This window comes from Panthera onca, chromosome C1 (assembly GCF_046562875.1).
Source record: "Panthera onca isolate mPanOnc1 chromosome C1, mPanOnc1 haplotype 2, whole genome shotgun sequence".
In the NCBI taxonomy this organism is placed as follows: Eukaryota; Metazoa; Chordata; class Mammalia; order Carnivora; family Felidae; genus Panthera; species Panthera onca.
In genome coordinates this window covers 64,912,520-64,939,863 of record NC_138346.1, presented here as the reverse complement: position 1 = coordinate 64,939,863, position 27,344 = coordinate 64,912,520, and the positions used below count along the sequence as shown (strand labels likewise).

General features: G+C 38.4%; 2 protein-coding genes across 2 annotated transcripts in view; both read left to right on the top strand.

Moving 5' to 3' along the window:
* The window catches only part of LOC132670997 (uncharacterized), a 515,422-nt gene extending 506,829 nt beyond the window's left edge, over nucleotides 1–8,593 (top strand). Inside the window, exon 5 of the mRNA XM_060621410.3 lies at nucleotides 8,483–8,593. The gene's annotated coding sequence lies outside the window, so the exon portion shown is untranslated. The remainder of the gene's footprint in view (nucleotides 1–8,482) is intronic.
* A 117-nt stretch (nucleotides 8,594–8,710) lies between these two features.
* On the top strand, nucleotides 8,711–13,455 carry B3GALT1 (beta-1,3-galactosyltransferase 1). The gene is made up of 2 exons (XM_081796371.1): nucleotides 8,711–9,705; nucleotides 10,414–13,455. Exon 1 carries the CDS (start codon nucleotides 8,712–8,714, stop codon nucleotides 9,690–9,692), a length of 981 nt encoding a protein of 326 aa, XP_081652497.1. The 5' UTR covers nucleotide 8,711; the 3' UTR covers nucleotides 9,693–9,705; nucleotides 10,414–13,455.
* Nucleotides 13,456–27,344: the final 13,889 nt, after the last annotated feature.

Here is a 27,344-nt window from a genome sequence, read left to right as displayed (position 1 = left end):
AGAAAAACTGGTAAATCGTGAATTGGCTTTGTCTTGAATATCTCTAAAATACTCATGGTATAGCCATTTGAGCCTGTCCAAGTGGACATAGAATATTAATTATGACTATGTACATGCTACTCAGAGGGCTATTTAAATCTGGTAGATTTTTGATATTCTAAAGTTGTATTTGAAAAAAAATCTAGTTCTTTATCACATTAGTGCTAATAATAATAATATTTCCTCTAACTTGTGTATCCTTTTTTCACAGAAGTATAGGACCTCTTAATATTCACATTATAAAATGAAATTGAAACTTCTTGTGAGAACAGTCAACTGCCGAGCTTTCCCCCCACCCCTTTTGAGTATCAGCCAAATAAGAAAACTGCTTTTGCACCAGTCAAGATGAGTTGACTGATTATTGCTCATTAAACATTTTATAGGTGATACCCTCAAGATTTGTCTTTTGTTTATCATGTTTATATTAATAATGATAATACTCTTCGTTCTGGTAGCAGTATTTAGCTTACAAAGTATTTTCAAATCCAGTATCTTATTTGATCCATACAGTGACCTTGCAAAGTATGTCCGGATGTCATTATTCTCATTTCATTGATGGGGAAACAAAGGTAGAGAGATGCACAGAGTCCAGAGCTGATTACTAAAAATCTGGAAGTTGAATCCAGATCTTCCAGTGCCATAAGATTGCCTACAAAATAATTTCTATTGACAGCAGCTACACAAAATTATTTTTGCTTAGGAGCGCCTGGGTGGCGCAGTCAGTTGTAAGCATCCAACTTCTGCTTTCAGGTCACGATCTCTCAGTCTGTGGGTTTGAGCCCTGCGTCGGGCTCTGTGCTGACAGCTCAGAGCCTGGAGCCTGCTTCGGATGCTGTGTCTCCCTCTCTCTGTGCCCCTCCTCCACTTGCTCTCGGTCTCTCTCTCTCTCTCTCTCTCTCTCAAAAATAAATAAACATTAAAAAAAAATAAAAAAATTATTTTTGCCTGTTATGTGTTCTGATAAATTGATATTGTGTAAAGGGGCATTTGAGTTAGAAAAAGGAAACAAACGGAAAATAAAAATTGCAAGGTCTTTTCTGTATGATGTTATCAGTTCCCTCATGGTACTAATGTCATTCTCTGAAATATGACCCAAAATATTACCTCTCTGTGATGGACTAGGAAATATCTCCTTAGACTTTGTAAATTTTAGATAGCAATACACTAACATCTTTCTGGTTTCTAATAATATCCATTTATATCAGCTTCCCCTACCCAAAATAATGGGGCAAATGAATACTCTTTTTGGTGTCGCATAGCTCATCATTTTTAAATTCTCCCAGCTGCTGTTTATATGAGTAGGATGTCTTTCCTCTCATCCTCTTCCACCTCTGTAATAAAACATCATGGCGTTTCTTTCCCAGTGGAGAAGCCCTACCCAAGGCCCGACCATACTGCCAGGCTCCCAGGCTCCTATGATTAAATAAGTGATGGCTCTGCCCACCTTTAAAAATGTGTCTCATATAAGGCAGTCAAGGCACCATATCCATCACTGCAAAGGAAGCCAAGCATTTATTTAAAATAATGAGACATCCTCATTTTCATTTTTCCCTGAGAGGATTGTAGCGATGTTTAAAAATTCTCTGAATTCTAGAACTAGGGCAACACATTGATTCGAAGAAAGCTATAATCTTCTCTAATTTGAAGTGCACTTTTTTCTGCAAGGAAATAGAGTGTAGCTTTCAGAATAGCAAGAACCCTAAGCCCACACATGAACATCCTCATCCTGACCACTCCTCTTTCAAGTTGGCCCCATTCTTCTGAGTGCAGGGATTTATAAGGACCTTTTCAACAAATTTCAAGGTATAGTGAACTGAAAGGAGAAAGGTTCGAATAATCTCTTCCAGATTTGGGAGGGAAGGGATTTCAGCTGCCAAATCATGATGAATATTACCTTTCTTTGCTTTCTGCCACTTGCTTGTTGCAAACGTTCTGTTGGATGAGTTCAATTATGGGGTCTCTGAAAGGATTCATAATTAAATTTTTTAAAGGAACAAATTAGCTTTTTGTCTTTCTGAGGCAGAGAGTCAGACCGTTTACCTCTATGAGCATTCAGGGATTTCGACTTCTGTGTGTATAGTGCCTTTCACAGCCAAGGAGGCTGACTTCAAAGGGAGGCTAGGAGAGAGAGCTAGCCCTCTGTGATTTGGAGAGATAATAAGTTAGCCAGCTGTATAACATAATGGTTTATGAAATTCTTCCTTCAAGGACCATTATCTAGTGTTAATAGTGCTTTATTTCTTCCTCTCCTGTGCTTATTTAGAGCATAATTACAAGAGCGAGAGGAAGGGAGGGAGTTGGGCATCAAGATAACCATTCGCCAAATTAATGCAGCTGAGTAGAATCTCTGGCCTTTGGGGCTCGTTTATCAATTAGTTCTGTTGCGGTCTGAGTTCCTGGATTTCCCCATAGAATGAAGATTCTTTGATTTCGCTCATACACCAGCTCTGAGGAAAGTCATTTGAGATCAAAACATTTTTCAGGCAGAATCTCTTTTACCCTCCCCAGGATGGTGATGTGTGGTACCACCAACTTTTCATCCATTTCAGGAGCTTTTCATAAACACAAGTGGTTGGCCCTTTCTCTCCCCGCCTTCTCTTTTCTTTATTATCTTTTTTTTTTTTTTTTTTGAATTTTTGTCTTCCTTTTATCCCTCCCTTTTAACTGGTTAAAATTGGGTTGATTTGTTTTCAACAGGTTTATCTTTTGTACCATGTTTTAAAATGACTTCATGGATTTTAATGTTAAAACCACTTTTGTAGTGCCATATGGTCTCTGAATATTCAAAATCATTTCTGAATAATAGGAATGCTGGTAGTTGGAGGTGACACAGGAGAATCGTCCTTATTCTCCAGAAAACAAGTCAGTTTCTCAAGAATTGTTTGACCCCAACCTTTTGGGAAAGGTGTCACAGCCTTGACTTCACTTTCCCAACTAATTACGGGTTGATTTTTTTTTTTTTTGCAGGGGAGGTGGGGGATACCTCAAGGGAAAGAAAAAAAGGCAGAAGCACAGGACTGTTTTTAAGTCTGTGCCATATTCCTCATGTGGTCTTACAAAATAAATGAACTAGCTTTTTTTAATCTAAAAATAAGCCAAACTTTGTGTCCCCTTGCACGTTGATGTTCCATTCTACTTTGAATGCTAATTACACATTTTTTTACCCTTTAAAAGTTAGTTTACCAAAACCCAATAATTTCCCTGCTCGAATCAAGAGCATAAAATGTGAAGAAATGAAATCTTAGGGAGCAAAGTATTTCATTTTGTTGCCATCCAGGAAAGTAGATGTGGATGGAATTGTGTCCCTCCCCCCTAAAAAGACATGGTGAATTCCTAACCCCCAATACTTCAGAATGTGACCTTGTTGGGAAATAGGGTCTTTATAGAGGTAATGAAATTAAAATGAGGTCATTAGTGTGGGCCCTAATCTAATATGACGGGTCTCCTAAAAAGGGGTTGCAGGGTAAATTGGGACACAGAGAAGGGAAAATGCTGTGTAAAGATGAAGGCAGAGATCTAGGTGATTCATCTATAAACAAGGAGTGCCAGAGAATTGCCAGCAAATCACCAGAAGTTAGGAGAAAAGCGTGGAACAGATTCTCCCTCACAGCTCTCACAAAGAACAACTCTGCCAATATCTTCTCAGACTTATAGCCTTCAGAATTGTGAAACAATAAATTTACCCAGGTTCTGGTACTTTGTTATGGCCACCTTAGCAAACTAATACATATAGCCTGCTAATACCAATAACCTCCATCTCTAGAAGCTGAGGGCATTTGCAAGAGTGAGCAAAAAGGCCACAAATGGGAAACATGAAGCCAAGAAGATCCAAAAGACAAGAGAAGAGCAGAGTTCAAAAACCAAAAAGAAAGTGTTTCCTAATGAAACACTAATCCCAAAGAGCCAAGCAAAGAGCCAAAAAGTTAGTAAAAGACTCAATGACTAGACTGAAGAGCACAAGACTTTCTATTCTCAGCTCAAATGTCACCCTTCAGAGAGTGACCGATTCATCTAAAGTAGCTCCCCTCTCACCTCTGCTCAGTCTCTATCCCATTGCCTGACTTATTTACATCAGTTGCCGCTACCTGAAACTATTTTTGTATTCGTTTATCATGCGTTTATTGTATGCCACCGTTTCCTAGAAAGTAAGCCCCCATCTGTCTTACCAGAGTGGAGAGCAGTGCCTGTCATCTCTGCAGGCATCAGGTGTTTCGTACCTGGCATTAGGTGTTTCGCACGTTTCTCATGGTCAAATGAAGTAGACTTGAAAATCAAAGGGAAATCAGAACATGGAGATATTATATTCCTTGAGACACCAGAGAGTTGATGGGGCCTGGACAGCCTTGCCCGTGGGTGCAGGGAAGCTGGAATGACTGCAGGCCCCTTCAGTGACAGTCAGGGCGTAGGGAATCAGTGCTGACTCCTACCTGCCTGAATATGATGGAGAGTGACCGAACTTGACACCCAAATTATGCACAATTCACCCAAGAGATTCTGCCCACTTGCTGCAGGACTTACTTCCGGCCATACAAGAAAAGAATTTTGGCAACTTAGGGGCTTTTTAAAAAATACACTACTCAAAATAACAGACTATCCAATGTGATTTCTAGGAGAATCATGAGCTCCTTAAATTGAAAATTCTGCTCCATTAACTTCCTGAAAGGTGAAGGTGGGTAGCTCCTGAAGGGTCTTGTGAATGAGGTAATCTGTGATACAGGATGGCTCCTGGGGAAGAAATCTTTCAAGAGTTCTAGAGGAAGGTTATTTGGAGGGATTTGTATTTAATGGATGACAAGTTAATGTGTCATCAGTGTCTGTGGTTGTGGTAGGACTGCTAAAAGGAATGACAAATGTTCTATATGCAACTTTGTATTTTAATACATTAACGCGTCTGTTAAACAGGACTTTTTTAAATCTCATGAAACTAAAAGAACCCCCCAGAGGATTCCTCTTTGTGACATTCAGCTCCTTTCTCTAGAACTTCTCAGCTGACGTTTTCTTTGCTTTTTAGTGGACTTTTGCCTTCATGTTTTCCAGGAAGAAAACAGAATTCTCTAGTGAAAAATCTGTACAGTGCATTTGCTAAACCAAAAAACTGATCGCAATCCTGTGTTGAGAAGAATCAATTGACGTGTGTGACCTGGACCCCAAATCATGAACTGATAAGCTGACATAATCCTCTCCTCACCACTAGAACCTGTTCTTTATATCATAATACTGTCTCCCTGTGTAACAACATTTCCCTCAGAAACTCAAAGGATTGGTGATGATCGTTAACACGTATAATGTGTTTGGAAATAATGTACATTTTATTTTTGTCCTTATTTTAGCTTAAGGCTACCGAGGCCCAGAAAGCCTCGCAGCAAGTTAGGATTGCTCAAGGAGTAAAACGTGGACATCTGGCCCATCACTAACTACTTCAATCAACATGCATAAAATCATGCTTTAGAGTTAAATGCAGCATGCTACTACTCTCTCTTACCTTTCCTTATATTGCTATCTGTTCCAGAGGTATATTTTTGTGTTCGTTTGGCCACCGGAGACATGTGTTTTCTTGTAAGCAAAAAGGATGTTTTTTAACACCCCTCGCTGTAGGTGCACGTTATCCTTGGCTGCTCTTCAGATCCTAGGCTGGTTCTTTTGCCCATTTCCAATCCCGTTTTTATTGGTGATAATTTGCATTTACTGGTGACCAAGATGTAACTAATGCTGTGCTTACTTTTGTTCTCATGTCTGAAAAAAAGTCAGTAGTAAGAGCAATTCTTGCAGTGTGTGAGTATGAGCACATGTGTGTGTTTGAGGACATCAGAGAAAGGGGAAAGCAAAGTGTGTCTGAGCCTCTTCCACAGTAGCCACTCTCTCTCCCTGCCCCCAGCCTTAATGTACTCTTTGCAAGACATCAGTTTTTGGTGATCGAGAATCTTCATAGAATCGGTGTCATGCAGTGTGTAGCAAACCAGAATGAACTAGGCAAAAATTCCAGCTGCGGACATACATCTAAGAAAATAAATGTGCGGATTGCTGGAAGAATAGCAGCATGAGATGCTCCCTGCCACCCTGCATTTTCCTGTGCAAGATTTTGCCTGTTGTCCTAACAGGCCTTTCGAAGCTCAAGATGACTACTCAATTATTCATTCACTAGCTGTGTGATCTTGAGTAAGCTACTTAATATCTCTGAGTTTCCATTCTCTCAACTGTAAAATGGAGGCAATAACTCTCTTGTAACATCATAAGGAATTAAGCTCCATACAATACAGGCCTTGGAGTGCACAGCACGTAGCCTGATGCCTGGTGTACTACATGTATTTTATTTTATTTTGTTTTGTTTTGTTTTGTTTTATTATTTAAGTTTATTTAAGTTTATTTATTTATTTTGAGAGAGAGAGAATCGTAAACAGCCTTAGCCCAGAGCCAGATGCAGGGCTCAATCCCATGACCGTGGGATCATGACCTGAGCCAAAATCAAGAGTCAGATACTCAACAGACTGAGCCACCCAGGTGCCCCTTTATCCCTCTGTTTTAATCATTTACACGAAGTCTTTCCTCCTGGAATATGAGTTCCTTGAGGAGGAGTATGGGTTCTATTTCTGTTTTCCCAATGCTTTACATGCACCCATGTGATTAGTGGCTCGAGAAAAGAACTTGAGAGGAACTTCTTCCAGTGACTATATTTGGTATACCAGCTTAGTGATAGGTGACTCACACTTTAGTAGGAAAGTATGGAAAGTGACAAGGGCTGTATGATGATCACGGTAGGCTTGTAAGAATCAGATACTAAGCCCTGGAATAATGAGGGAGAAAGTTTGGTTGTGATTACCATCTTGAGACTCACTCATATCCCTTTGGCATTCAAATGGAGTCCATGTCTGTATATTCCAAGTTGAGAAACCCTTCTCTATACTCTACTGCTGGTTTCTCTTCCTTCTTTTTGCTTACTGTTTAAAGTATCAAAGCTTGCTGCACATCACATCCCTTTTATCAGCTCTGGTGCACCTTAGAGTGGACATTTCCTTCAGGAGCCAAGAATACTGGAGCTTATATTTAGAGAGTACTTATTACGGGTTGGATGAAGGTGTGATTATGCCTGGAGTCATGCTGCTTGACGCCATTCTAATATTCATTTAGTTAGAATGGTAACCACACTGAGTTATTGCTGGTCTCATATGGATCATATATTCACAGTCAGCCCTTGGCTTTGGCAAGATGATGTGTATTATCTCTGCTATTGCCCATCACCTCTTTTCATTGCATTATGAATATTGTGCATGGAAGCATGATTTTCCATCTATAATCACAGTTGAGTCCTTTCAACACAGTCTGTATGTTTAAGTGCATAGTTTTCTTCAAAGCAGACTTTGTTGAAATTGATATCCATTATCTGCTATCTCCGTCTTCCAGGGCTACCATGTTTTGCTCTAACTGGGAAGGAAGAGACAGTTTTTATTAACATGAATAGACTTTGTAGCCTGGCATATATTGTTTTACTGGTGTGATAGCAACTCAGGTTCTAGAAAGGAGTAGCATTCTGAAGGACAACTTTTTAATTTGAACACCAATCAAAGTGTTGTGTCCATCTTCATTGGATTTGTGGCCCTAAGCTCAATTGTGTCTCTCATTATACTCCTGCTATGTTTACTGACAAGTGTAACCACAGAAAAAGAATTGAAAGGGGCCAACGTAATTTCATCAAGGGAACATCAGGGTGAATTGTTGAAAACCACAAAAAGTGATACCATTTAGATCAACTACAAAATGCATGCTGCCAGCTGTCTGAAAGGACACTTGGGTGATGGTGTCCATGCCTGAAGGAAAGGCTCTTCTTCATAGGATGCCTCCTAGAAAACTGATAATAAGGGACTATCATTTGTGAAAGCCAAAGTTAGGGAAAAGTGAGGAAAAGTAAAGAATTACTTGTGAGTCAGAGCCTAGAGAGACCATTTTAGCAGAGATTTTCCAGTGGTGATGGGCACATTTTCAAACACAGGGCTACAGAAAGCAAAGAGATGTTGAGAACTGATTATTTCATCAGAATTAAGTGAATGAAAGCTCAGACTTGGAAACATGGAAAAGAGATACAAGGCCCTATGTGAGACTCTCCTGCTTGAAAGAAGCCTTTAGTGTACAAAGGTATTTAACAGCAAAGAAGTCCTCTTGTGACGAGGGAAAACTCGTTTTAATTACTAATGTTCAGTTTACTTCATATTCTTCTAGAGTTGATAATCTAATATTTATTAATTGGGTATAAATATACATAAATAATTTCTATCAAGGGGAGAAAAAGGAGGCTGGTTGTGTTGGGGAGTTTTCAGTAGTGGTGGAAATGAATGATTATGTTTTTTATTTTAGTCACCATGGGTAATTCTAACACCTTTATTCTGTTTATGTGGGGATGTAAAGTAACTGAATAAACCTTAATGAAAACTGTGTTTTATTGATTTTGCAGAGTTAAGAGGAAGACTTGGGAGGGATGGAACCTTCCAACAAGTTTGGAAGAAAGTAGAGGGAATGCAGAGATGCCAGACTGTCACGAAGACCCATGGACAATCCCGCACTCACGCTTCTCTATCGAACTTTAAGATTTATTAGTAATATGCTGCCTTTGCAAGATGAAAAGAAACTAATGCCAAGAAGGCATATTCTTCAATATTTGGAATAGACGTGCTCTTAAGACAATGGCTTCAAAGGTGTCCTGCCTATATGTTTTGACAGTCGTGTGCTGGGCCAGTGCCCTCTGGTATCTGAGTATAACTCGTCCCACTTCTTCCTACACTGGCTCCAAGCCATTCAGCCACCTAACAGTCGCCAGGAAAAACTTCACCTTTGGCAACATAAGAACTCGACCTATAAACCCACATTCTTTTGAATTTCTTATAAATGAACCCAACAAATGTGAAAAGAACATTCCTTTCCTTGTTATCCTCATCAGCACCACCCACAAAGAATTCGATGCCCGCCAGGCAATCCGAGAGACGTGGGGGGATGAGAACAACTTCAAAGGGATCAAGATAGCCACTCTCTTCCTCCTGGGCAAGAATGCTGATCCTGTTCTGAATCAGATGGTGGAGCAAGAGAGCCAAATCTTCCACGACATTATTGTGGAGGACTTTATTGACTCCTACCATAACCTTACCCTTAAGACATTAATGGGAATGAGATGGGTGGCCACTTTTTGTTCAAAAGCCAAGTATGTCATGAAAACAGACAGTGACATTTTTGTAAACATGGACAACCTTATTTATAAACTACTAAAACCCTCCACCAAGCCAAGGAGAAGGTATTTTACTGGCTATGTCATCAATGGAGGACCAATCCGGGACGTCCGCAGTAAGTGGTATATGCCCAGGGATTTGTACCCTGACAGTAACTACCCACCATTCTGTTCGGGGACTGGCTATATCTTTTCAGCTGATGTGGCTGAACTCATTTATAAGACTTCACTCCACACAAGGCTGCTTCACCTTGAAGATGTATATGTGGGACTGTGTCTTCGAAAACTGGGCATACATCCTTTCCAGAACAGTGGCTTCAATCACTGGAAAATGGCCTATAGTTTGTGTAGGTATCGCCGAGTTATCACCGTGCATCAGATCTCTCCGGAAGAAATGCACAGAATCTGGAATGACATGTCAAGCAAGAAACATCTCAGATGTTAGGATTTTTACCAATGTAAATACATTTCTTTTCTTTTTTAAGAAATGGGGCCTAGGGTGTTGGTATTTAACAGGTGTCACCAAGGGAAATGAACTGGCGAAGGGGTTTTGTAAAAAGGGTTTCCTTCCCACTCCTACTTTCTTTCTTCGATTACCAATTTACAAATGTCAGGCTCTGGTCATAGAAACAATACACGAGTTTGAAGGGCCAGATTTCATTCTCAGGTCCTAAGGCATTGCATTTATCTGAAAAAGCAACTTCCTGAAAACTGCTAGGATTTACATACTGTGCATCTGAGATAAAAATCTGGTTCTGGGAAACTGAAACTCACTGTAATGTCTTCATATCAGCTCTGCAAAAATGAATAAGTAAATAGCGCTTTTTCAGAAATAATTCAGAAATAATACACAGTCAGGAAGACACGCTCGATGTGATTATTAACATTGTGTGTGCTGTTATATTGAATTTTTACATATATTGCCATGGGACATGTACAGTGTTTGCCGTTCCAGCAAGAAATGAACTTAGGCCTGGCAGGAAGGCTGCAGTTAAATAAATGGAAATCTAAACTTGAAAATCAAATATCCTGTATGTTTGGAAGACAACTCTGCCTACTCATCCAAGGATTAAACCTGGTCATTGGGTGGAATGTATATAAAATGCTACTTAACAAAATAAACAAGAGCTTTTTTTTTTTTTTTTTTTTTTTTTTTTCCCTTTCAGAACAAACATTACCTGGTGCCTCCAAGGAGATTTTGCCAAATGTAATCTTACCTGCCTGCCTCCATACAGTGTTGCTAAGTGCATTTTACAATTTCTGACAGGCAGGCACATGTGTAGAAATAAGTTGGAAGGAGGGCAGAAAAACAATAAATTACATGGAGAAAATACAAATTTATGTATGCATTAAAATTAACATAAGCAAACTTAGCAATAGTATAGATGCCACGCCCACACATTTGCAAAGCATGTGAGAGAATCTTCTAATGGGTACCAATGTTATTGGATGATTTAGCTCTGTAGGTGATAGATGGAATACTCTAACATCTGAAACATCCAAGCACCTCCAGCAGCAATGCTGTTGGGAGGCATTCTGGGAGCTCCAAGCTCTGTGATTGAGGTTCACGGGAAGGAAGGGTGGAGAAGCTTGGAATCAGTTCCTGTTGATACCATCATCTTTGTTGGGTCATGTGAGCAGGCGTCTTAACCTTGCTGTGCTTCAGTATGCTCATGTATAAAATGGATGGAAAAAACACCTACCTCACAGGTGCTGTGAGAGCAAATTGCATTTGCTAAGAATCTTGAGATCCTTAGTTTACAAGGTGCTAATGCAATGTGTCATGCGTTATGCCAAATGCTAAAATAATTCATTACAATGATGGTCACTGTAATCAGTAGTAGTAACATCAGCTTAAATGTAAAATCTGCTAAAAGAAAGATCGAATATGAACTGTTTGTGCATCTGGTTCTTCTAAGATTTTTTGACTTTTCCCTGGATATCTTAGGTGTTTGGAGAAGCTTCAATTTCTCTACCATTTCTTCTGGTTTCGATGAACAAGTTTTTACTTCAGTGCATTGCCTTGATTTCCCAGGGTGCTGCAGGTGAAGGCAGCTGTGTTTCTTCAGGGAGGAGCCTCTGGCTGGAAGTGTATTACAATAAATGAATCACATGCTTTGCAAAATGTATTATATCCCATCAACTTGGATCTCAGGAAACAGTGATCTGAATTCTCAATAAGAACTTTGAAGAGTGACCGGTAAAGCTAGCCCCCCTCTATCAGAAGAACAGGCACTCAGCAAACCCCCACATTGCACATCATCTATTCATTAGAAAACTTCTTTTTGTTTGTTTGTTTTCATTCAAAGAAAGCCCTGCAACTGAAAGAATATAACTTTTCTTTTAACCTGACCTTTGGAAGCCCCCCCTAGAAGTTGATAGCAAACAAGTAAACACAATGAACAAATGGAAGTCATGGCCTATTTCTTGAAAACACTGGATATTTTATCCCCAGCCACAAAGAATGCAATATGAGACAGGCCTTCCTGTCCTTCAGTACATCTTCATCAAACAGCTGGACTGCCGAGTTTGATTGGAAAACAGCATTAGGTAGACTGGGGAGAGATGGATCAGCACAAGGTGAGCCCCTCTCTAACCCCCACCCCTCAACTGCTGTGAGTTCCAGTCATTGGAAAAGTCTCATGACTTTGTGCTTGGTTTGCGTTTCAGTCACATAGCTGAATCAAGCCTCTGTCTTATACTACCATTTTGCATTTACCTTATGCTCAGTCAAGCCACCTTCGCGTCAAGGAATTGCACATTACGAACATCGTATATGTACATCTATGAATTGTTTTCTGTGTGTGTGTGTGTGTGTGTATCCACTATAAATAGAGCCCTAATCTTTAAAAGGAGCAAAAATCAGAGAATCATATGTCTTAAAGAACTATTTCCTAACTTTTTTATGCTAGGTAGTGCCCATGTGACAAACATGTAAATATTCATCAAAGACCATATGTATATATTTTAAAGGCATTTTTTCCCTTCTCCCCTGTATGTATAGCTAGAATCTGCTTGTTATGTACATTTTCTTCTGCATGGAGCTCGGTGAGGCAAAGCCATTTGTCCAGTGTTTCAATAGCTGAAAGCATGATTGCCCTTCATTTTTTGAATGTTCAAAAAAAAAAAAAAAAAAAGTTTAAGTCAAGTGATCATGAAAAAGCTCTAATTTTCTACTTTTCTTAATTTTATGGTGCCGGCCAAGTTATGGTTTCAATTATTTAAGCCATTTTTTAATGTATTATCATTTCTCTTACATAAAATAATGTTTCAATGTTGTACCAGGAGTCGTTCAGAGAATTTTTATAAAAACCTTCTGACTGTCCCCCTACCTGTTGTGTTCATTATGCATTGGATAACAAAAGGTATCAATAATTAATGTCTGTATTCTTAAATTTTCCTTTTTAAGTTTATTTTTGGAAAAAAAAGTTTTATCTTTGCTGGTTAGTTTGCGTGGCTTTGGGTCTTCTTCTATTGAACCAAATGCCAGTTTCGATATATAATATTGTATTTTTAAATAACCGGAATCAAAAAAATGAACATCGTTTTCGATTTGGATTAAAATCAGAAGAACAAAACCCCTTTGTGTGATGATATGGGGGAAACAAACTCTTTACAGAGAAGCTGAGGAAGGAGTTTTTCAGTCAAACCTCTTCTATCAAAAGACAATGGAACATTTACATAAAGCTTCTGGGATTCATTTTCTACCTTTCCTAATATGTGGGTTTAGTGGGGGAATTGATTCTGTCATTTCTTCTGTAAAGGTGAGGATAGTTTTTATAAGCAACAAAGTAACTTGTGAATGAAAGAAGTAATTTACTAGAAACGCTTGTTGATGATAATTGACATTTAGGTATATCGTTATATATGAATGATTGTTTATTTATGTATTTATTTGTCAAAATTGTACATACTATTTCGCCAAACGTACTTGTCTGTAAAAGTGCACTCTCCAGGTTTGTAGTACTATTTAGGGTTACATGGGTTGCCAATCAAGCTGCTAATCAGAATACTATTTTTTGTATCAATGTTATAACACTGAAAAATAGATGTCTTTACATTCAGTTTCTTCACCTTCCTCTTGAAATGTAAACTGTGGATTGAAAGCACGATGCCAATGTATAAGCCCATCTGTCATGAGGAAGATTATGGTTCCGTAAAGCTGATTTTTTTAAACCATTGGGACAAATAAACAGAAGGAGAACATATTTTCCACTGTGCTTCTTTTCTGGAAAAAACCTCTTTGGCGAGATGCGATCATTAAAATTAGCTGATGCCCTGTTGTTTATCATTAACCTTCTCCGCGACCTCAATATAGGTAATAGTTCAAATCATTCAGAGCTCATCCCAAGAGCCTAATGCAGCCAACTTAGAGATGGTTTGGTCCGGAGATTATGGGCTGCCCGAGGATTTAGAAAACTGGGATCTCCCTTGACCCTTGGAGGCCTCAGGAAAGTCTCTTTTAAATTCTGACAGGTTGAACATGTCAACAAATTATAATTCAGAGAGCAGTATATTGATAACATGCTTGGTGAATTAGGACCTATTAAATCAAGATAAAACTGTCATTCTTATGTGTCACCCACATATATCTTTTGGAATATTGCATACTATTTTAAAAGGTTGCTCGTACTGGAAAAATGCTATTCAGGCATTCTTAACGGCAGACAAGTAGATGCTGATTGCTGATGCCTGACTTTGGAAACAAGAGACTAATAGCTATTTAAGAGACAAAAGTTCCTCTTATTATCAATCCTGAATTCACTTAAATAGGTCTTTACTTTCTAATGGAAATTTAACTGGATTTACTGCCACTGCACCTCAAGAGTTCAAAAAGTTAAGTCCATCAGGTGAGCTAAAATACAGGCGGCATAAACAATGAAAACATAAAACATATAGATTTGTATTCGGCGTGACTTTTTTTAAAGGAGCAACATCAAGAGCAATATTGTAAAAGCCTGGTCTTAACCAGGAGCATCAGTACCAAGTGGACTTTGTTAGAAATGCAAATTCTTGGAACTTACCAGAAACCTGGGGGTGTGACTCGGCAATCTATATTAACAAGCCGGTTAGGCCATTCTCAGGCCCATTAACGTTGAGAACGCTGCTCAGGGGCTGGCCGACTACCCTGTGTGAACCACAGCCAGACTGCTGCCAACGCTCTGAGAGTGGTTTCAGGATGAATATTGGCAAAGACTCGATGAGGGGAGATACTCACATTGCACCCCAAACTAAGCAACATGGTTTCCCAAGGGTAAGAATTCTACTCTTTTCATTAGATGTGTGTTGCCAAAAATGTACTTAATTATTATTTTATTATATTTTAATTTCATTAGTACAGAAACTGTGGCGATCTGTTTTTTTTTTTAATTTTTTTTTTTTAACGTTTTTCTAATTTTATTTTTGAGACAGAGAGAGACAGAGCATGAACGGGGGAGGGTCAGTGAGAGGGAGACACAGAATCTGAAACAGGCTCCAGGCTCTGAGCTATCAGCACAGAGCCCGATGCGGGTCTCGAACTCACGGACCACGAGATCATGACCTGAGCCGAAGTCGGATGCTTAACCGACCGAGCCACCCAGGCGCCCCAGATCTGTTTCTTAAGCAAGTTTACAGATATCTTCGATTTTGCCTCTTAGCCGGCAAGCTTAAAATACTTGGTCCTTTACAGGAAGAGTTTGCCAACCTCTGACTTACAGAAACAGGGAGACATCTGACCAAGGTGTTACATGCACATTTCCTCCAATTGTAAATGAAAAGTCACATCGATAAAGCATACTGGAATTGTTTCTATGCAGCCCGGGAAATGACAATGTAGTCATGAGGATGAATTGCATTAAAAACCGACAGCTGCATATATTTTTTAAATATTTCCTTTTTATCTCTGGGTGATTTTTAAAAATTATAAAAACTTGATTCTAATTGTAACAATTATCCAAAGCTTAATTAATATATTGCTTAAAGATGTGTGGGTATTAGACCTAAGAGGGTGGGTTTCATATAGCTTGATTATCATAATTACAAGCATTCTATTTTCTCATTTACTTAATTGATTGTCAAAGCTTTCCAGATAAATTCACACTGCTGGAAGAGAACTGAATACATTTCTGAGAGGAAAAAAAAAATGGGACTATTTAGAAGAACGATGTGTCCCAGAATATAATCCATGTGAGCATGAAAAATTGCCCTTGATAATATCTCCTTACTTCTTTGCTGGTTAAAATAGGCATTTTTGTGAAATGAAAAAGAAATGAATGAAAAAGTATTATTGATTCAACTACATCTATAATAACACTGGCTCCACTGTCTCTTCAGCCAGAGGTGCCCAGCACTCAAGAAAAATTTTCCATTTAGTTTTCCTTATAGAATCTATTAGTTTGGTACATTATGTCGACTATTTGTTATGCCTCTTGCAATGACCTCAGTCCTCACCTGGGGGGAGGATGGCGTGAAAGGTGATTTATTCTCTCTCTGAGGTTTATTCCAGAGCGTTTACTCAGCAGTGGCTGCCTGATACGGCAGGCTGGGCAGTGTTACTTGTGGGGCTTTTGTGATGAAGACTATTTTTCAGTAGAGACAAGGATGACCTCACCAAGCATGAGGTGAGGGAAAAGAAAACACCAGACTCTCTCCCATTGCAAAGCCTTAAATTTTCAGTGCCCATCCCTCTGGCTTCTTAAGTCCTAACAGTAACCCCACTGAGGTAGTGTTACTGTTATCTCAAGTGACAGATTAAGAAACTGAGGCAACAGACAATTGTGTAACTTACAGAGTGAGCTCAGGCCCTCTGGCTGTAAAGGCTGTGTCTGTAACCAGTGCAGCATGCTGCCTCTGAAGGTAAGAACATGCACCCCAAGTCCCACCCCTAGCCCCACTCCAATGAAGTCCGTGTAATTATTTTCATTTGTTTTCAGATTAAAACACCCCACCCACCACTTTCTTGGAGTCATAATTTACACACTTTGATATTCACCCCTTTTAAGTGTACAGTTCTATGAGTTTTGACAAATGATACATTTGGATAACCACCACCACCAGCCAGATATGGAGCAGTTCCATCACCTCCCAAATTCTCTTGCCCTTTTGTAGTCAGCCCCCTTCTCCAGCCCCTGGCACTCACTTACCTGCCAAGTAAGTTCCAAACTTCTATTTTACACGAGGTTTGCATTTTATTCAGTAGGCACCATGCATAATGTCTAATGCATATGAAAGTTCTTCAGATAACCCATTATGACAATTTAGTACAAAGAAAAGGAAAAGCCTGGAGAGGAAGAGAAGACTAAAAAAATCTTAAACAATGTGAAAGGACAGGTAAAAGCTTCTGTAACTTAAAAACAAACCACATTGATTTGAGAATATCCAAATCTAATGAATATTAATAAGAAGGTGCGAGTCAAAAATCTATAACCCCACTCACTCAGAGTCTAGCCCAGCTCAGTAGGAACTTTTAACAGAGCTTCTATCCTTCAGAGCTCACACACACACACACACACACACACACACACACACACACACACATTTCTGTAAAGTAGAAAGAACAATCTATAAGTTCAATTATACTTTTTCCCTCTTGGAAGCAAAGGATCCTCTGGAGAGGCATCCATCACTTGGTAGCTCATTAAGAAGGCAAGCCCTCTCTGCACTTGGGGATTTGTCTCCACACTTGTCTCAAACCACACTCAGATGAGCTCTATTTCTGCATCTGCCTGTTCTCCCTTTCTATTGGTTTCTTCAACATTTGCTAGTCCACATTTCCTTTAGGAAAAGATAACTTCACAACCATAGGTTCTCTTCAAACTTTATCGACAGAAGTATCTGAATTAACTTGGAAAGCATGCCATTTATAATAATATGCTCCTCAGTCTTACGGGCAATCCAAGCTATAAGCAGCATGGCTGTGGGAGCAAAGCAGGAGCCTGGAGCAGGAAAAACAGCATGAGGGACACATACACTCTACAGCAATGCTTCTCACGTTGTAATGTGCCTAGTAATTACCTGGGAATCTTGTTAAAATGCAGATTAGTAGTTCAGTGTACAACCAAAGTTCCGATTTCCTGATAAGCTCTCAGGCAATGACAATGCTCTTGTATCAAGACCCTAGTATTCAGGCTAGAGTCTAGAGATACTAGCATTCATTAAGGATTAAGGTGAGGTTTAAATCTCTAGTGCAGTCTTCAGTTAAAAACTCATAAAAACTCCTAAAAACCCAGTGTTGGGCTTTGGCCTGACAGCGAGGAGCCTGCTTCGCATTCTGTCTCCATCTCTCTCTGCCTGTCCCCTGCTTGCTCTCTCTCAAAAATAAACATCAAATAAAAGAAGTAACCTAGATCATATGTAGCCACAAGTAAGTAAAATAAATATTTTTCACCAAGAACACAAAGCACACTTCATAAAGTTTTGTGCATCCATTTTTTATTTTCAAGGCAAATGGAGAGAGGAGAAAATGACTCAAGTAACAAAGGAAAAGTATCAGCAATAGGGACAATGAGAACGTTTGAAAGAGACAGTGAGCAAAGGGCCAGAAGGACGGGAAGTAAGAGAACAGAAAGTACTAATTCAGGGTGACGTGAAGATGAAGAAAAGGTCACCTGTTTTCAGATTATGTTGATCAATGTTACTTTGCTTTTGCCATTGTGAAAAGTATCTAAGTGTCATGGATTTCAAGCCACTCTCCATCCAATTTTTTCTAGGTAGAGAAGTTTAAAACAAGGGGAGTCCCCAAGAGGCAGTTGTCAGTCAAGGTTTTCTCTAAGGTGGTGATTGTCAATTCGCATTTTCTTGTATATCAGCTTGATTTTTTGCTTGTTTGTTTTCCTTCACTTACTTTTGCTTTATAATTATTCTTAGTTCGTTCTCATGCCCATACTAGAAATGCTACATTCTTTTGCTTTAAATTTTGCACATGTGCTATAACTGAATCCCAGAGACTGGATTTGCTTGGATTTCCACAGACATGGATTAAGTAATAAGTGAAATCCCTAATATTTTCAGCAGAGAAAAAGATCATTGGATACTCGTCTCTATATTAGAAGGCAGGTATGACCTAAGGCAACCTTAGCTTTAAAGCTAACTTTAAAATCAAAATAAAAACATTCACATTAGGTTTTTGATAAACTATAAAATCAACTTCAGTGGAGTAAGCTATCATTTTGCTTTATTACTCTTAAATAGATGATAGAATGTCAGTGTAAGTCCATGGAGGCATATTCATTCATTCAACCATTAACTCAATATATTTTTCTTGAAGGCTAACCAGGAATCAGGCACAATGTTAGTACCAAGTGTGTATACATTTTAGGAGTGGATTGCCCAATATTATTTTCAAAGCTCAAGCTTCCTTGTTATTCAAAATCAGAAAATGCTTCGTAGAATTCCTAATCCCTGGATGCTTTAGTGGGAGCTAGTTCACTATGGAAGAACTTGTGATCCCATGATCACTAAGCCAGCATTGTTTATAACCTGGTCCATGGACTCAGCATTTTTATTCTTTCATGAATAAACTTAATGGATTAGAACATGGTTGATTAGTGTCTGCTAACCAGAAAAGAAACATAGTAATGCATATGTAGTCTATATATTTGAGTATCTCAAATACTAAATCCATTCTCCCTGCAATGTAAATTGTGTTTGAGCCCCACCCCAACTAAGAACCAGTAAGTTTCATCTACATTATGGGCTGATACTTTCTTTCCTTCAAACAAATGGAAGATGATACAAAACTCTAAATAGCTTTAAAAATGTAATATTAAAATATATTTCTATGAAATTAAGAGAAGCAGATTTTACGATGGGCAATAGAATTTGCTAAAGAGCTTTGAGCAAGCAAACCTGCCCCCTATCCTGAGTCAGCAGCCATGTTCGATCTGTGTTCACAGCTATGCATGGGCAACTGGACATGGTTTAAAATCTCCAGACTATTCAGCAATTGCCCAACTAGGATGAAGGCATCTCTCACTTAACTTTATTAAACTTCACAGAAACATTCAACAAGGGCTTGTTTAGTCTTCTGTATCAAGGTATCTACTCCATGGTCTGGGGTGATCTCCCCATATCACACCTCCATTTTACACAAACTTCAAGACTCCCGTCAAATGCTACACATTGATATTATTTATCACCCTTTCTTAACTCAAAGCGTGCAGGTAGGGGCAATCATGGTATGAGAGTTGTAGGGTTTCTAAAATACAAAATCCTTCAGAAATGCATTTGATAATACCATACAGTCTCTCTAAATAAGAGTTTCACCAAATAGAATGCTGAAGTCACAAATATTCCCTAATATCATTCCATTGGTATAAGAGGAAGATTTTCTGGGTTATTGCCCTTCATGTTTTAAGAGCAGATGAGCTCCTTTAGAATGGATCAAAACAATGATTACCAACCTTAGATTTTGCAGACATTATTGATCTTCTCCCAAAATCTGCTCCATTTCCAATTTTCCCATCTCAGTAATTGGACTTATTAGCCCTAGTTGTTCAAATTAGAAATCTGGGAACCAGCCTTATTTGATTCCGATCTATGTCTCCCTTTATAGTCTCCATGAAGGCAGACTGCTTTGTCCACGTTGTATGTTCAGCATCAAAAATAGTCAGACAAAGAAGGTGCTTAGTAAGCACTTACTAGATAACTAAATTAACAAAATTTTCGGTTATCTTGAGGAAAATGCCAACGTCCCAAATAGTACTCAAAATAAAGTTAATTTTTCCCTTATTTTAGTTTTCCTTTTAATTGATTTCATCCTTTAAGGAGAAAAGTCATAAATTATGAAACCTAAGTTGTCAGAAGAGACTTTTATGCCCTAGTTCAACCAATTTCAGTTCCAATGATGCTCATCCACCTTTGCTTTACTTAACTCCAGATACAGGGAGCTCATGCATTCCTAAGGCCACCCATGCCCTTCCTGGACAGGCCATTAGACTTCCTTTAAGTATTAGAAAATAATTATCATTCTGTCCCTTCATCCTTTCTTTTTCCCATAAACTTCATCCTATGACATGTAATCTTTCTAACACAGATCTGATCATGTTAGTTTCTCCCAATCCAAAGGCTCCCCATGGCTGCAGAATGAAGGCCAAATGCCTTTTTACAAAGGTTTACCAGATCCTGTTTTCCTCTCAAGCATTATCTCTCACCATTCTGTGCTCTGGCCACACTCCATACATTCCCTCACTTGCCTCTAGGCTTTTCACGTTATCCTTTCTGCTTGAACCTCTCTTCCTCCCTCTTCCTTCTGTCATTTTCCCACCTATTCACCTGGATAATTGCTCCTAATCTTTCATCCTCAGTTCAGAAGCCCATTATGCTGGAAGCCTTCCCTGACACTCCTCTCTACCAACTCTGAGCTATATTCTATTTGCTTTCTGTCTTTTTAAACCTGATGATCATACATGGTAATTACCCGTTGACCTATCTCTATCTCCCACCCAAAAAGAATTCCATGAGGGCAGGGGTTGCATCCACCTTTATTCATTTACTCAATCAGTTATGCATTTATTTAACAAATGTTGACTGAGCACCTATTATGTACCATGTACCATTCTGACCACTGGGAAAATAGCAATAAACAAATCAGACAAAAAACCTTTGCCATTACACTTCCTGGTTTTCTCTTGTTCACAGTTCTATAGCCAGTTCCTACAATAGTTTTGATAGTATGTGTTCTTTATCTCATTCATTAATTCAACAAATATATACTGAGCACCATGCTAGGAGCTGGGAATATACTACTGAACAAAATAAACTCAAACTTTACTCTTCCAAAGCTTATGTTCTAAAGGAGGCAAATTTCAAACTAATGATATATTTAAGACTGAGATTTCAGCCACTTTTCAGAAAATTATTAATTTTATACCCTGTTTTTGAAGTATCAGATATTAATTTTATACCATTTTTAAAGTATCAGATATTTTATCCCCTGTTTTTGAAATATCAGATCTTTATTCATTAGAGCAGGCGTCAGCAAAGTATGGCCCACCACTTGTTTTTATAAATAAAATTTAATTAGAACACAGCCATGCCCATTTGCTTATAAATTGTCTATGAACTATACAAGAAAATGAAAGATAGATGATGTGGCTAGAACATGGTGAGCTGGAGGTGGAATTAGAGATAATGCTGGAATGGGAAGGAGAACCAAGTCATACAAGTCCCTATAAGACAAACTACTGATTTTTAGATTGAAATCAAACTCAGCAATTCTTAGATTTTACCATGTATAAGAACTGAAAGAGGAGAATTTTTATTCTAACAAAGAGAGTAATATTTGTATTTTTAGCAATAAATCTTTTTAGGAATCTTATGTTCCTAAGAATCCCAAATTGGCCACATACCACACTTAGAAAAACTTCAAAGAGTTTTAAGGAGGGCAATAGCATGGCTTGAGCTCAGTTTAAACCATATGAAATACTCTGTAGAAAATGAACTGGAGAGAAGCAAATTAAAACCCTGGAGGGGTTTTTTTTTGGCGGGGTGTGGGTATGGGAATTTCATTTTCTCCATTAGTTTTCTGTTCTAACCATGTAAATTTTTTCCTTATTAATAAATAATTCACATACAATAAAGTTGGTTCTTTTAAAGTGTACAATTCAGGGCGTTTAGCATATTCACATAGTTGTAGGTTGATCATTATCTAATTTCAGAATATTTCAGGTGCATCTGGGTGGCTCAGTAGGTTGAGCATCCAACTCTTGATTTCAGCTCAGGTCTTGATTCCAAGGTCATGGGATCAACCCCCCACATTGGGCTCTGCACTGAGCATGGTGGAGCCTGTTTGGGATTCTCTCTCTCTCTCTCTCTCTCTCTCTCTCTCTCTCCCTCCCCCTCCCCCTTTCTCTCTGCCCCTCTCCCATGTACATGCCCTCTCTCTCTCTCTCTCTCTCTCTCTCTCTCTCCCTTTCTCTCTGCCCCTCTCCCATGTACATGCCCTCTCTCTCTCTCTCTCTGTCTCTAAAATAAAAATTTAGAAAAATATTTGCTTTAATTTCAGAACATTGCATCACTCCAGAAAGAGACCCTATATCCATCAGTAATCACTTCCCATTCTTCTCCCTTCAGCCCCTGGAAACCACTAATCCATTTTCTTTTTCTGTGGGTTTACCTATTATGGACATTTCACATAAATACAGTTATGAAGTATGTGGTCTTTAGTGTTTGGCTTCTTTCATTTCGCAGGATGTTTTCCAGGTTCCCCCATGTTGTAGCACATTCTTTTGTGGTTAAATAAATATTCTATTGTATGGATATACCACTCTGGCACAAATTTTTCATATTCTTTCCTATAATCCTTTTTAATTTTGTTTTGTTTTGGTAGTGGTATCCCTTCTTTGATTCTTGATTTTGGTAATTTGTGTCCTCTCTTTCGTTTTTCTCAGTCTAGATAAAAGCTCATCAATTTTATTGGTCTTTACAAGGAACCAAGTTTGGCTTCATTGATTTTTTCCTTATTGCTTTTATTTCCCTATTTTATTGGTTTCCACCCTGGTCTGTATTATTTCTATCCTTCTGTTTACTGTTTAGTTTTATTTGCTTTGTTTTGTCATTCTTTAAAGTTTTGGGGGGTTTTGTGAAGTCGGATTATTAATTTTAGACCCTCTTTTCCTTTTTTAAATTTTTTTAATGTTTTATTTATTTTTGAGAGAGAGAGAGACAGCGTGTGAGTGGGGGAGGGGCAGAGAGAGAGGGAGACACAGAATCCGAAGCAGGCTCTAGGCTCCGAGCTGTTAGCACAGAGCCCAGTGCAGGGCTTGAACCCACGAATTGCAAGATCATGACCTGAGCAGGGCTCAAACTCACATGCTGTGAGATCATGACCTGACCCGAAATTCGATGCTTAACCCACTGAGGCACCCAGGCACCTGACCTTCCTTATTTTCTAATATAGGCTTCTTTGGGTTATATATTTCTCTTAAATCACTAAATTAGATATATCCCACACATTTTGATATGTTTTGATTTTGTTTTCTTTTAGTTCAAAATATTCTTAATATTGCTTGTGATTTTTCTTTGGCTTTGTATTATTTAAAAGAATATTACTTTATTTTCAAATATTTGAAGATTTTCAGTATCTTTCTATTGGTTTCCAGTCAAACTGAATTGTTTTGTATTATTTTGAATCATTTTTATATATTTTTGAATATAAATGTTTTGAATTATTTCATTTATTTTAAATTTATTGTAATTTGTTATTTTATAGCCAAGTGTACAGCCTATCCTGGAAAACATTTCAGGTACTCTTAAATAATTTCTATTTGGTTCTTATTCATAATTTCTCTCTTTATTGATACTCTATGTGGTGAAGCATTGTTACCATATATTTTTTAAATGTTTATTTATTTTGAGAGAGAGAGAGTGTGAGTAGGGAAGGGGCAGAGAGAGAAAGAGAGAGAGAGAATCCAAGCAGGCTCTGTGTTGTCAGCACAGAGGCTGACATGGGGCTCAGTCTCATGAACCACAAGATCATGACTTGAGCCTAAATCAAGGCACTTAACCAACCAACTGAGCCACCCAGGTGCCCTGTACTCATATTTTTGTTTATTTTTTTAGATATAGTGTCTTTCAGTTTTTTAAATGTATTTATAATAGCTAGTTTAAAGTCTTTATCTAGTAAGTTCAACATGGCATCCTTGGGAACAGTTTCAATTGACTGTTTTGTTCTTCTAAATGGGAAATGCTTTCCTGTTTCTTTGCATATTCTTTTTATGTTGAAACTGGACATTTTAAATAATACAATTGGCCAATTCTAGATATTCGACTTTTGTCCCCTCCCCAGGGTCTATTGTTACTGCTCTTTGTTGTGGTGGTTGTTAAACTATTTCTTTGTTTACTGAATTTCATGGACTAAATTTATATAGTTTATATTCTTTAGCATGTATGGCCACTGAAGTCTCTAATCAGTAAGGTTAGTGGCCAGCTAGTTATTGGACAGAGATGTCCTTAAATGCCTTGAACCAATATGTTTTCCAGTCTTTGCAGAGGAGCTCTGTGTGTGAAGTGGGAGAGACATGCTTTCAAAGCTCTGGCAAGCACTGTACAACTCCACCTTAGCCTTCACTTCCTGCTTTTGCACAGAGCTTCCAAGCTAGCCAGAGTTATGACCATCAGGCCTTCTTAGGTCGTTTCTGGGCACCATAATCTGGTATGTGCATGGCCTTTTAGACCTTCAGGAATATGCCAGAACTTTTCAAAGCCTGCTATGGACATCTCAATCTACAGGGTTTCTCTTAAGAATTTGGTCAGTTTTTTGTTAGTCCCAACTGGTAACTTTACCTCAGGCAGCAGTAATGTTAAGTAGTTTCCACTGGTTTTATCTGACAAACACTCTTTGGGTAGGGTTGTTTTCAGAGAGTGAAATCTGCATCAGGTTCAATAAAAGCAAGCCCTGATAATGGAGTTCTTCAGTGAGCTGTCAGGTCAAATAGTAACAATTCCTTGGTAATGGGATATTTGGGGAGTATTCCAAACCCAGTATGCCTCTTCCGGTGGCTTGTTAAGCTGCTGGTTTCCATAGCTACCATAACTGCAAACATGTTATTTTTCAAGACAACTGCAGAGCTAGGAAGAGGTGGATGGAATTGGCAAATGAAAACCCCACAAATTTCACTGTTGCTTTAAAGATCCAGTCCTATTTCTTAAATAAACTCTTAGATTGTTGCAAGCCTTTAGTTCATTTACAGAGCTTTGAAAAAGTTTATTATTTTTTTTAAAAAGTTTACTTTGACAGTTGACAGTTTTTTCCAATGACCTCATTGCTTTCATGGAGGAGCAGATTTTCAGAGGTTCCTATTCTACTATTCTGGAAAATGATTGTTGAGAGTTCATTGATTCAGTCACTCATTCACATAGTAACTGATAAATGGTTGTTTTTTCACTCAGCAAATATTTATTGCATTTATTGTGTCAAAAATCATTAAGTGGGGGTATACCACAATTTATAAGGCAGGACTCCTCTCTCAGATGAGTTGAGTGTGTGAGTACAAAGGAAACAAACATTGGAAGTAAATCCTAATGATATAATGTGATTACTTATGTAACAGGTATGAAATGAATATGTTGAAAGAGTCTTTGAGAAAGCACATCACTCTATGGAGAATTTGTAGTAATTGCTATGGAACAGGTGACATATAAGCTGAATAAAGTAAGACGAGTAAAAGCTAATCAAGGAAAAGGGCAGACACACCAGATAGACAGGATTGCATAAGCAAAGACAGAAGAGATAAAAATGCCTCGAAAGTTCATTTGGCTGAAGATGGTATTAGAAAGTGGCTGCTGTAGAATATAAGGAATAACTGAAGGTTCTGAAGCAGAGTAGATAGTGATAACAGGGTATTCAATGTAGTGGCAGTGGAGATTGGGATAGGTATAGATGACCACTTAAGTACAAGAATGATGGAGCAAGTGAATCAATGTTTTCAGCATTCATTTGTCAGAGTTCCTCCTTGCCAATATAATTGGTCAATATCCTTTGTAATATAGATGTTCTCATACTTAATACAATAGTCTAGATGTGCTTGGTGGGTTCATCACCTCTAAATCACCAGAGCTTGGGACAGCCAGACCCATAGTAAGCTTGCAATCAACTCAACCCCCTAACTCTTTTTTCTGATACAGGAGCACTTGTTCCCTCCCTTTGTTACTTTTTGATTGAAGGACTGTGTAGGGAAATGGAAGTCAGAGAGGAAGAGGTGCTCAGACCAGTAGATGATCTTCATTCAATTAGCTTTCATTTTTAATTAACCGTTGTTATACTCTCATTGTTGTAAGCCACCTTACTGAAAGTATGAAAAAGAAAAAAAAATCCCACTATTCTAATGCAGTTATTATTTATTCTATACATTCTCTTCAACTAATTTTCCTGTTTCTATTTTTTCATAGTATCAATATTTTCTATACTATCTTCGATCTTGTCTCTATTATTTAAAGCTGTAAACATTTTATATGTTGTTCCACTCTTTGTATACACTACTTTTACTAGATTACATTTCTTCTAGGGTACATATTATAATTTAATCAAACTGTCTACTAAACTACCAGAAATTTCTGTCAAAGTGGTTCATTGTTCCAAGAAGACAAAATCACGGGGTAGGAAATTGCACGTTAAAATTATTTATTATTTTCCGATTCCAAAATAGAATTGTTACCTGTCAGAAAGAGCACCAAGTTCACTAGGACCCATGGACAGGGAAATACAGCCTGTGGTTCTACTTGGAGAACAGAATGCATTGCTGGTGCTGTGGGAGCAGTCATTCCACACACACTTAGGCTGGCCTGCTGAAAGTCTAATTCTGCAAATACTGGGTTTTGGCATCTAAAGGGAGCATTCTCTTCTAGCAACACAGAGAGCACTAACATTTCAGAACCATCACATTGATCTCAACTTTCCTCTTAGGGGCCTAGGTAGATCTTTATATCTCACAGACAAAAAAGAATCAAATGCCTGTGTTTGAGCAAAAACATTTACTAGTCTAGGCAGCTATCTGTCACACTTTCCTCAAAGTTTATTTAATATTATTTCCAGGAAAACAGACTGTGGAAAAGGTTAAGAAGAGACTTGCTCACAGTGCCCAACACACCCTCTTTACATGCAAAGCCTTATTCAATTTATTTTAAATAAGCTCATGCTGGGAAGGGCTGCTTTCCTAAAGGCTGAGAAATGAAAGAGACAGTAGCAGACACTCACTCACTTGCAGGTTCAGAAAGAAAAAAATGATCAAAATACACTTCCAGCCTCATTTATTAGATAATTAGCAGTTAGTTCTCTACCTATATCAACTGTCAGTCAGCCAACAAGATGTAAGTTTCCTTTATACAATTCCCATTTCACATGCAACCAAAGTTTTGCATGACTACACCAAAACAAGCCAGAACCTGTCTTGTCTTTTGCTGACTGAATAAACTACATCTTCAAAGACTTACCCTCCCTACAGAGGCTTTGGGTGACCCTGGGGACGTACTCCAAAGAGACTTTCATTTTTGCTGAGAGGAATGGAAGAAAATAAGTTTTTGAACTGAAAGCAACCTTTGAGTTCATCTAGTCCAGTGATTCTCAAATGCCATCCATTTGCCAGTCTAGCTAACTACAAAACAAACAAACAACAGCAAA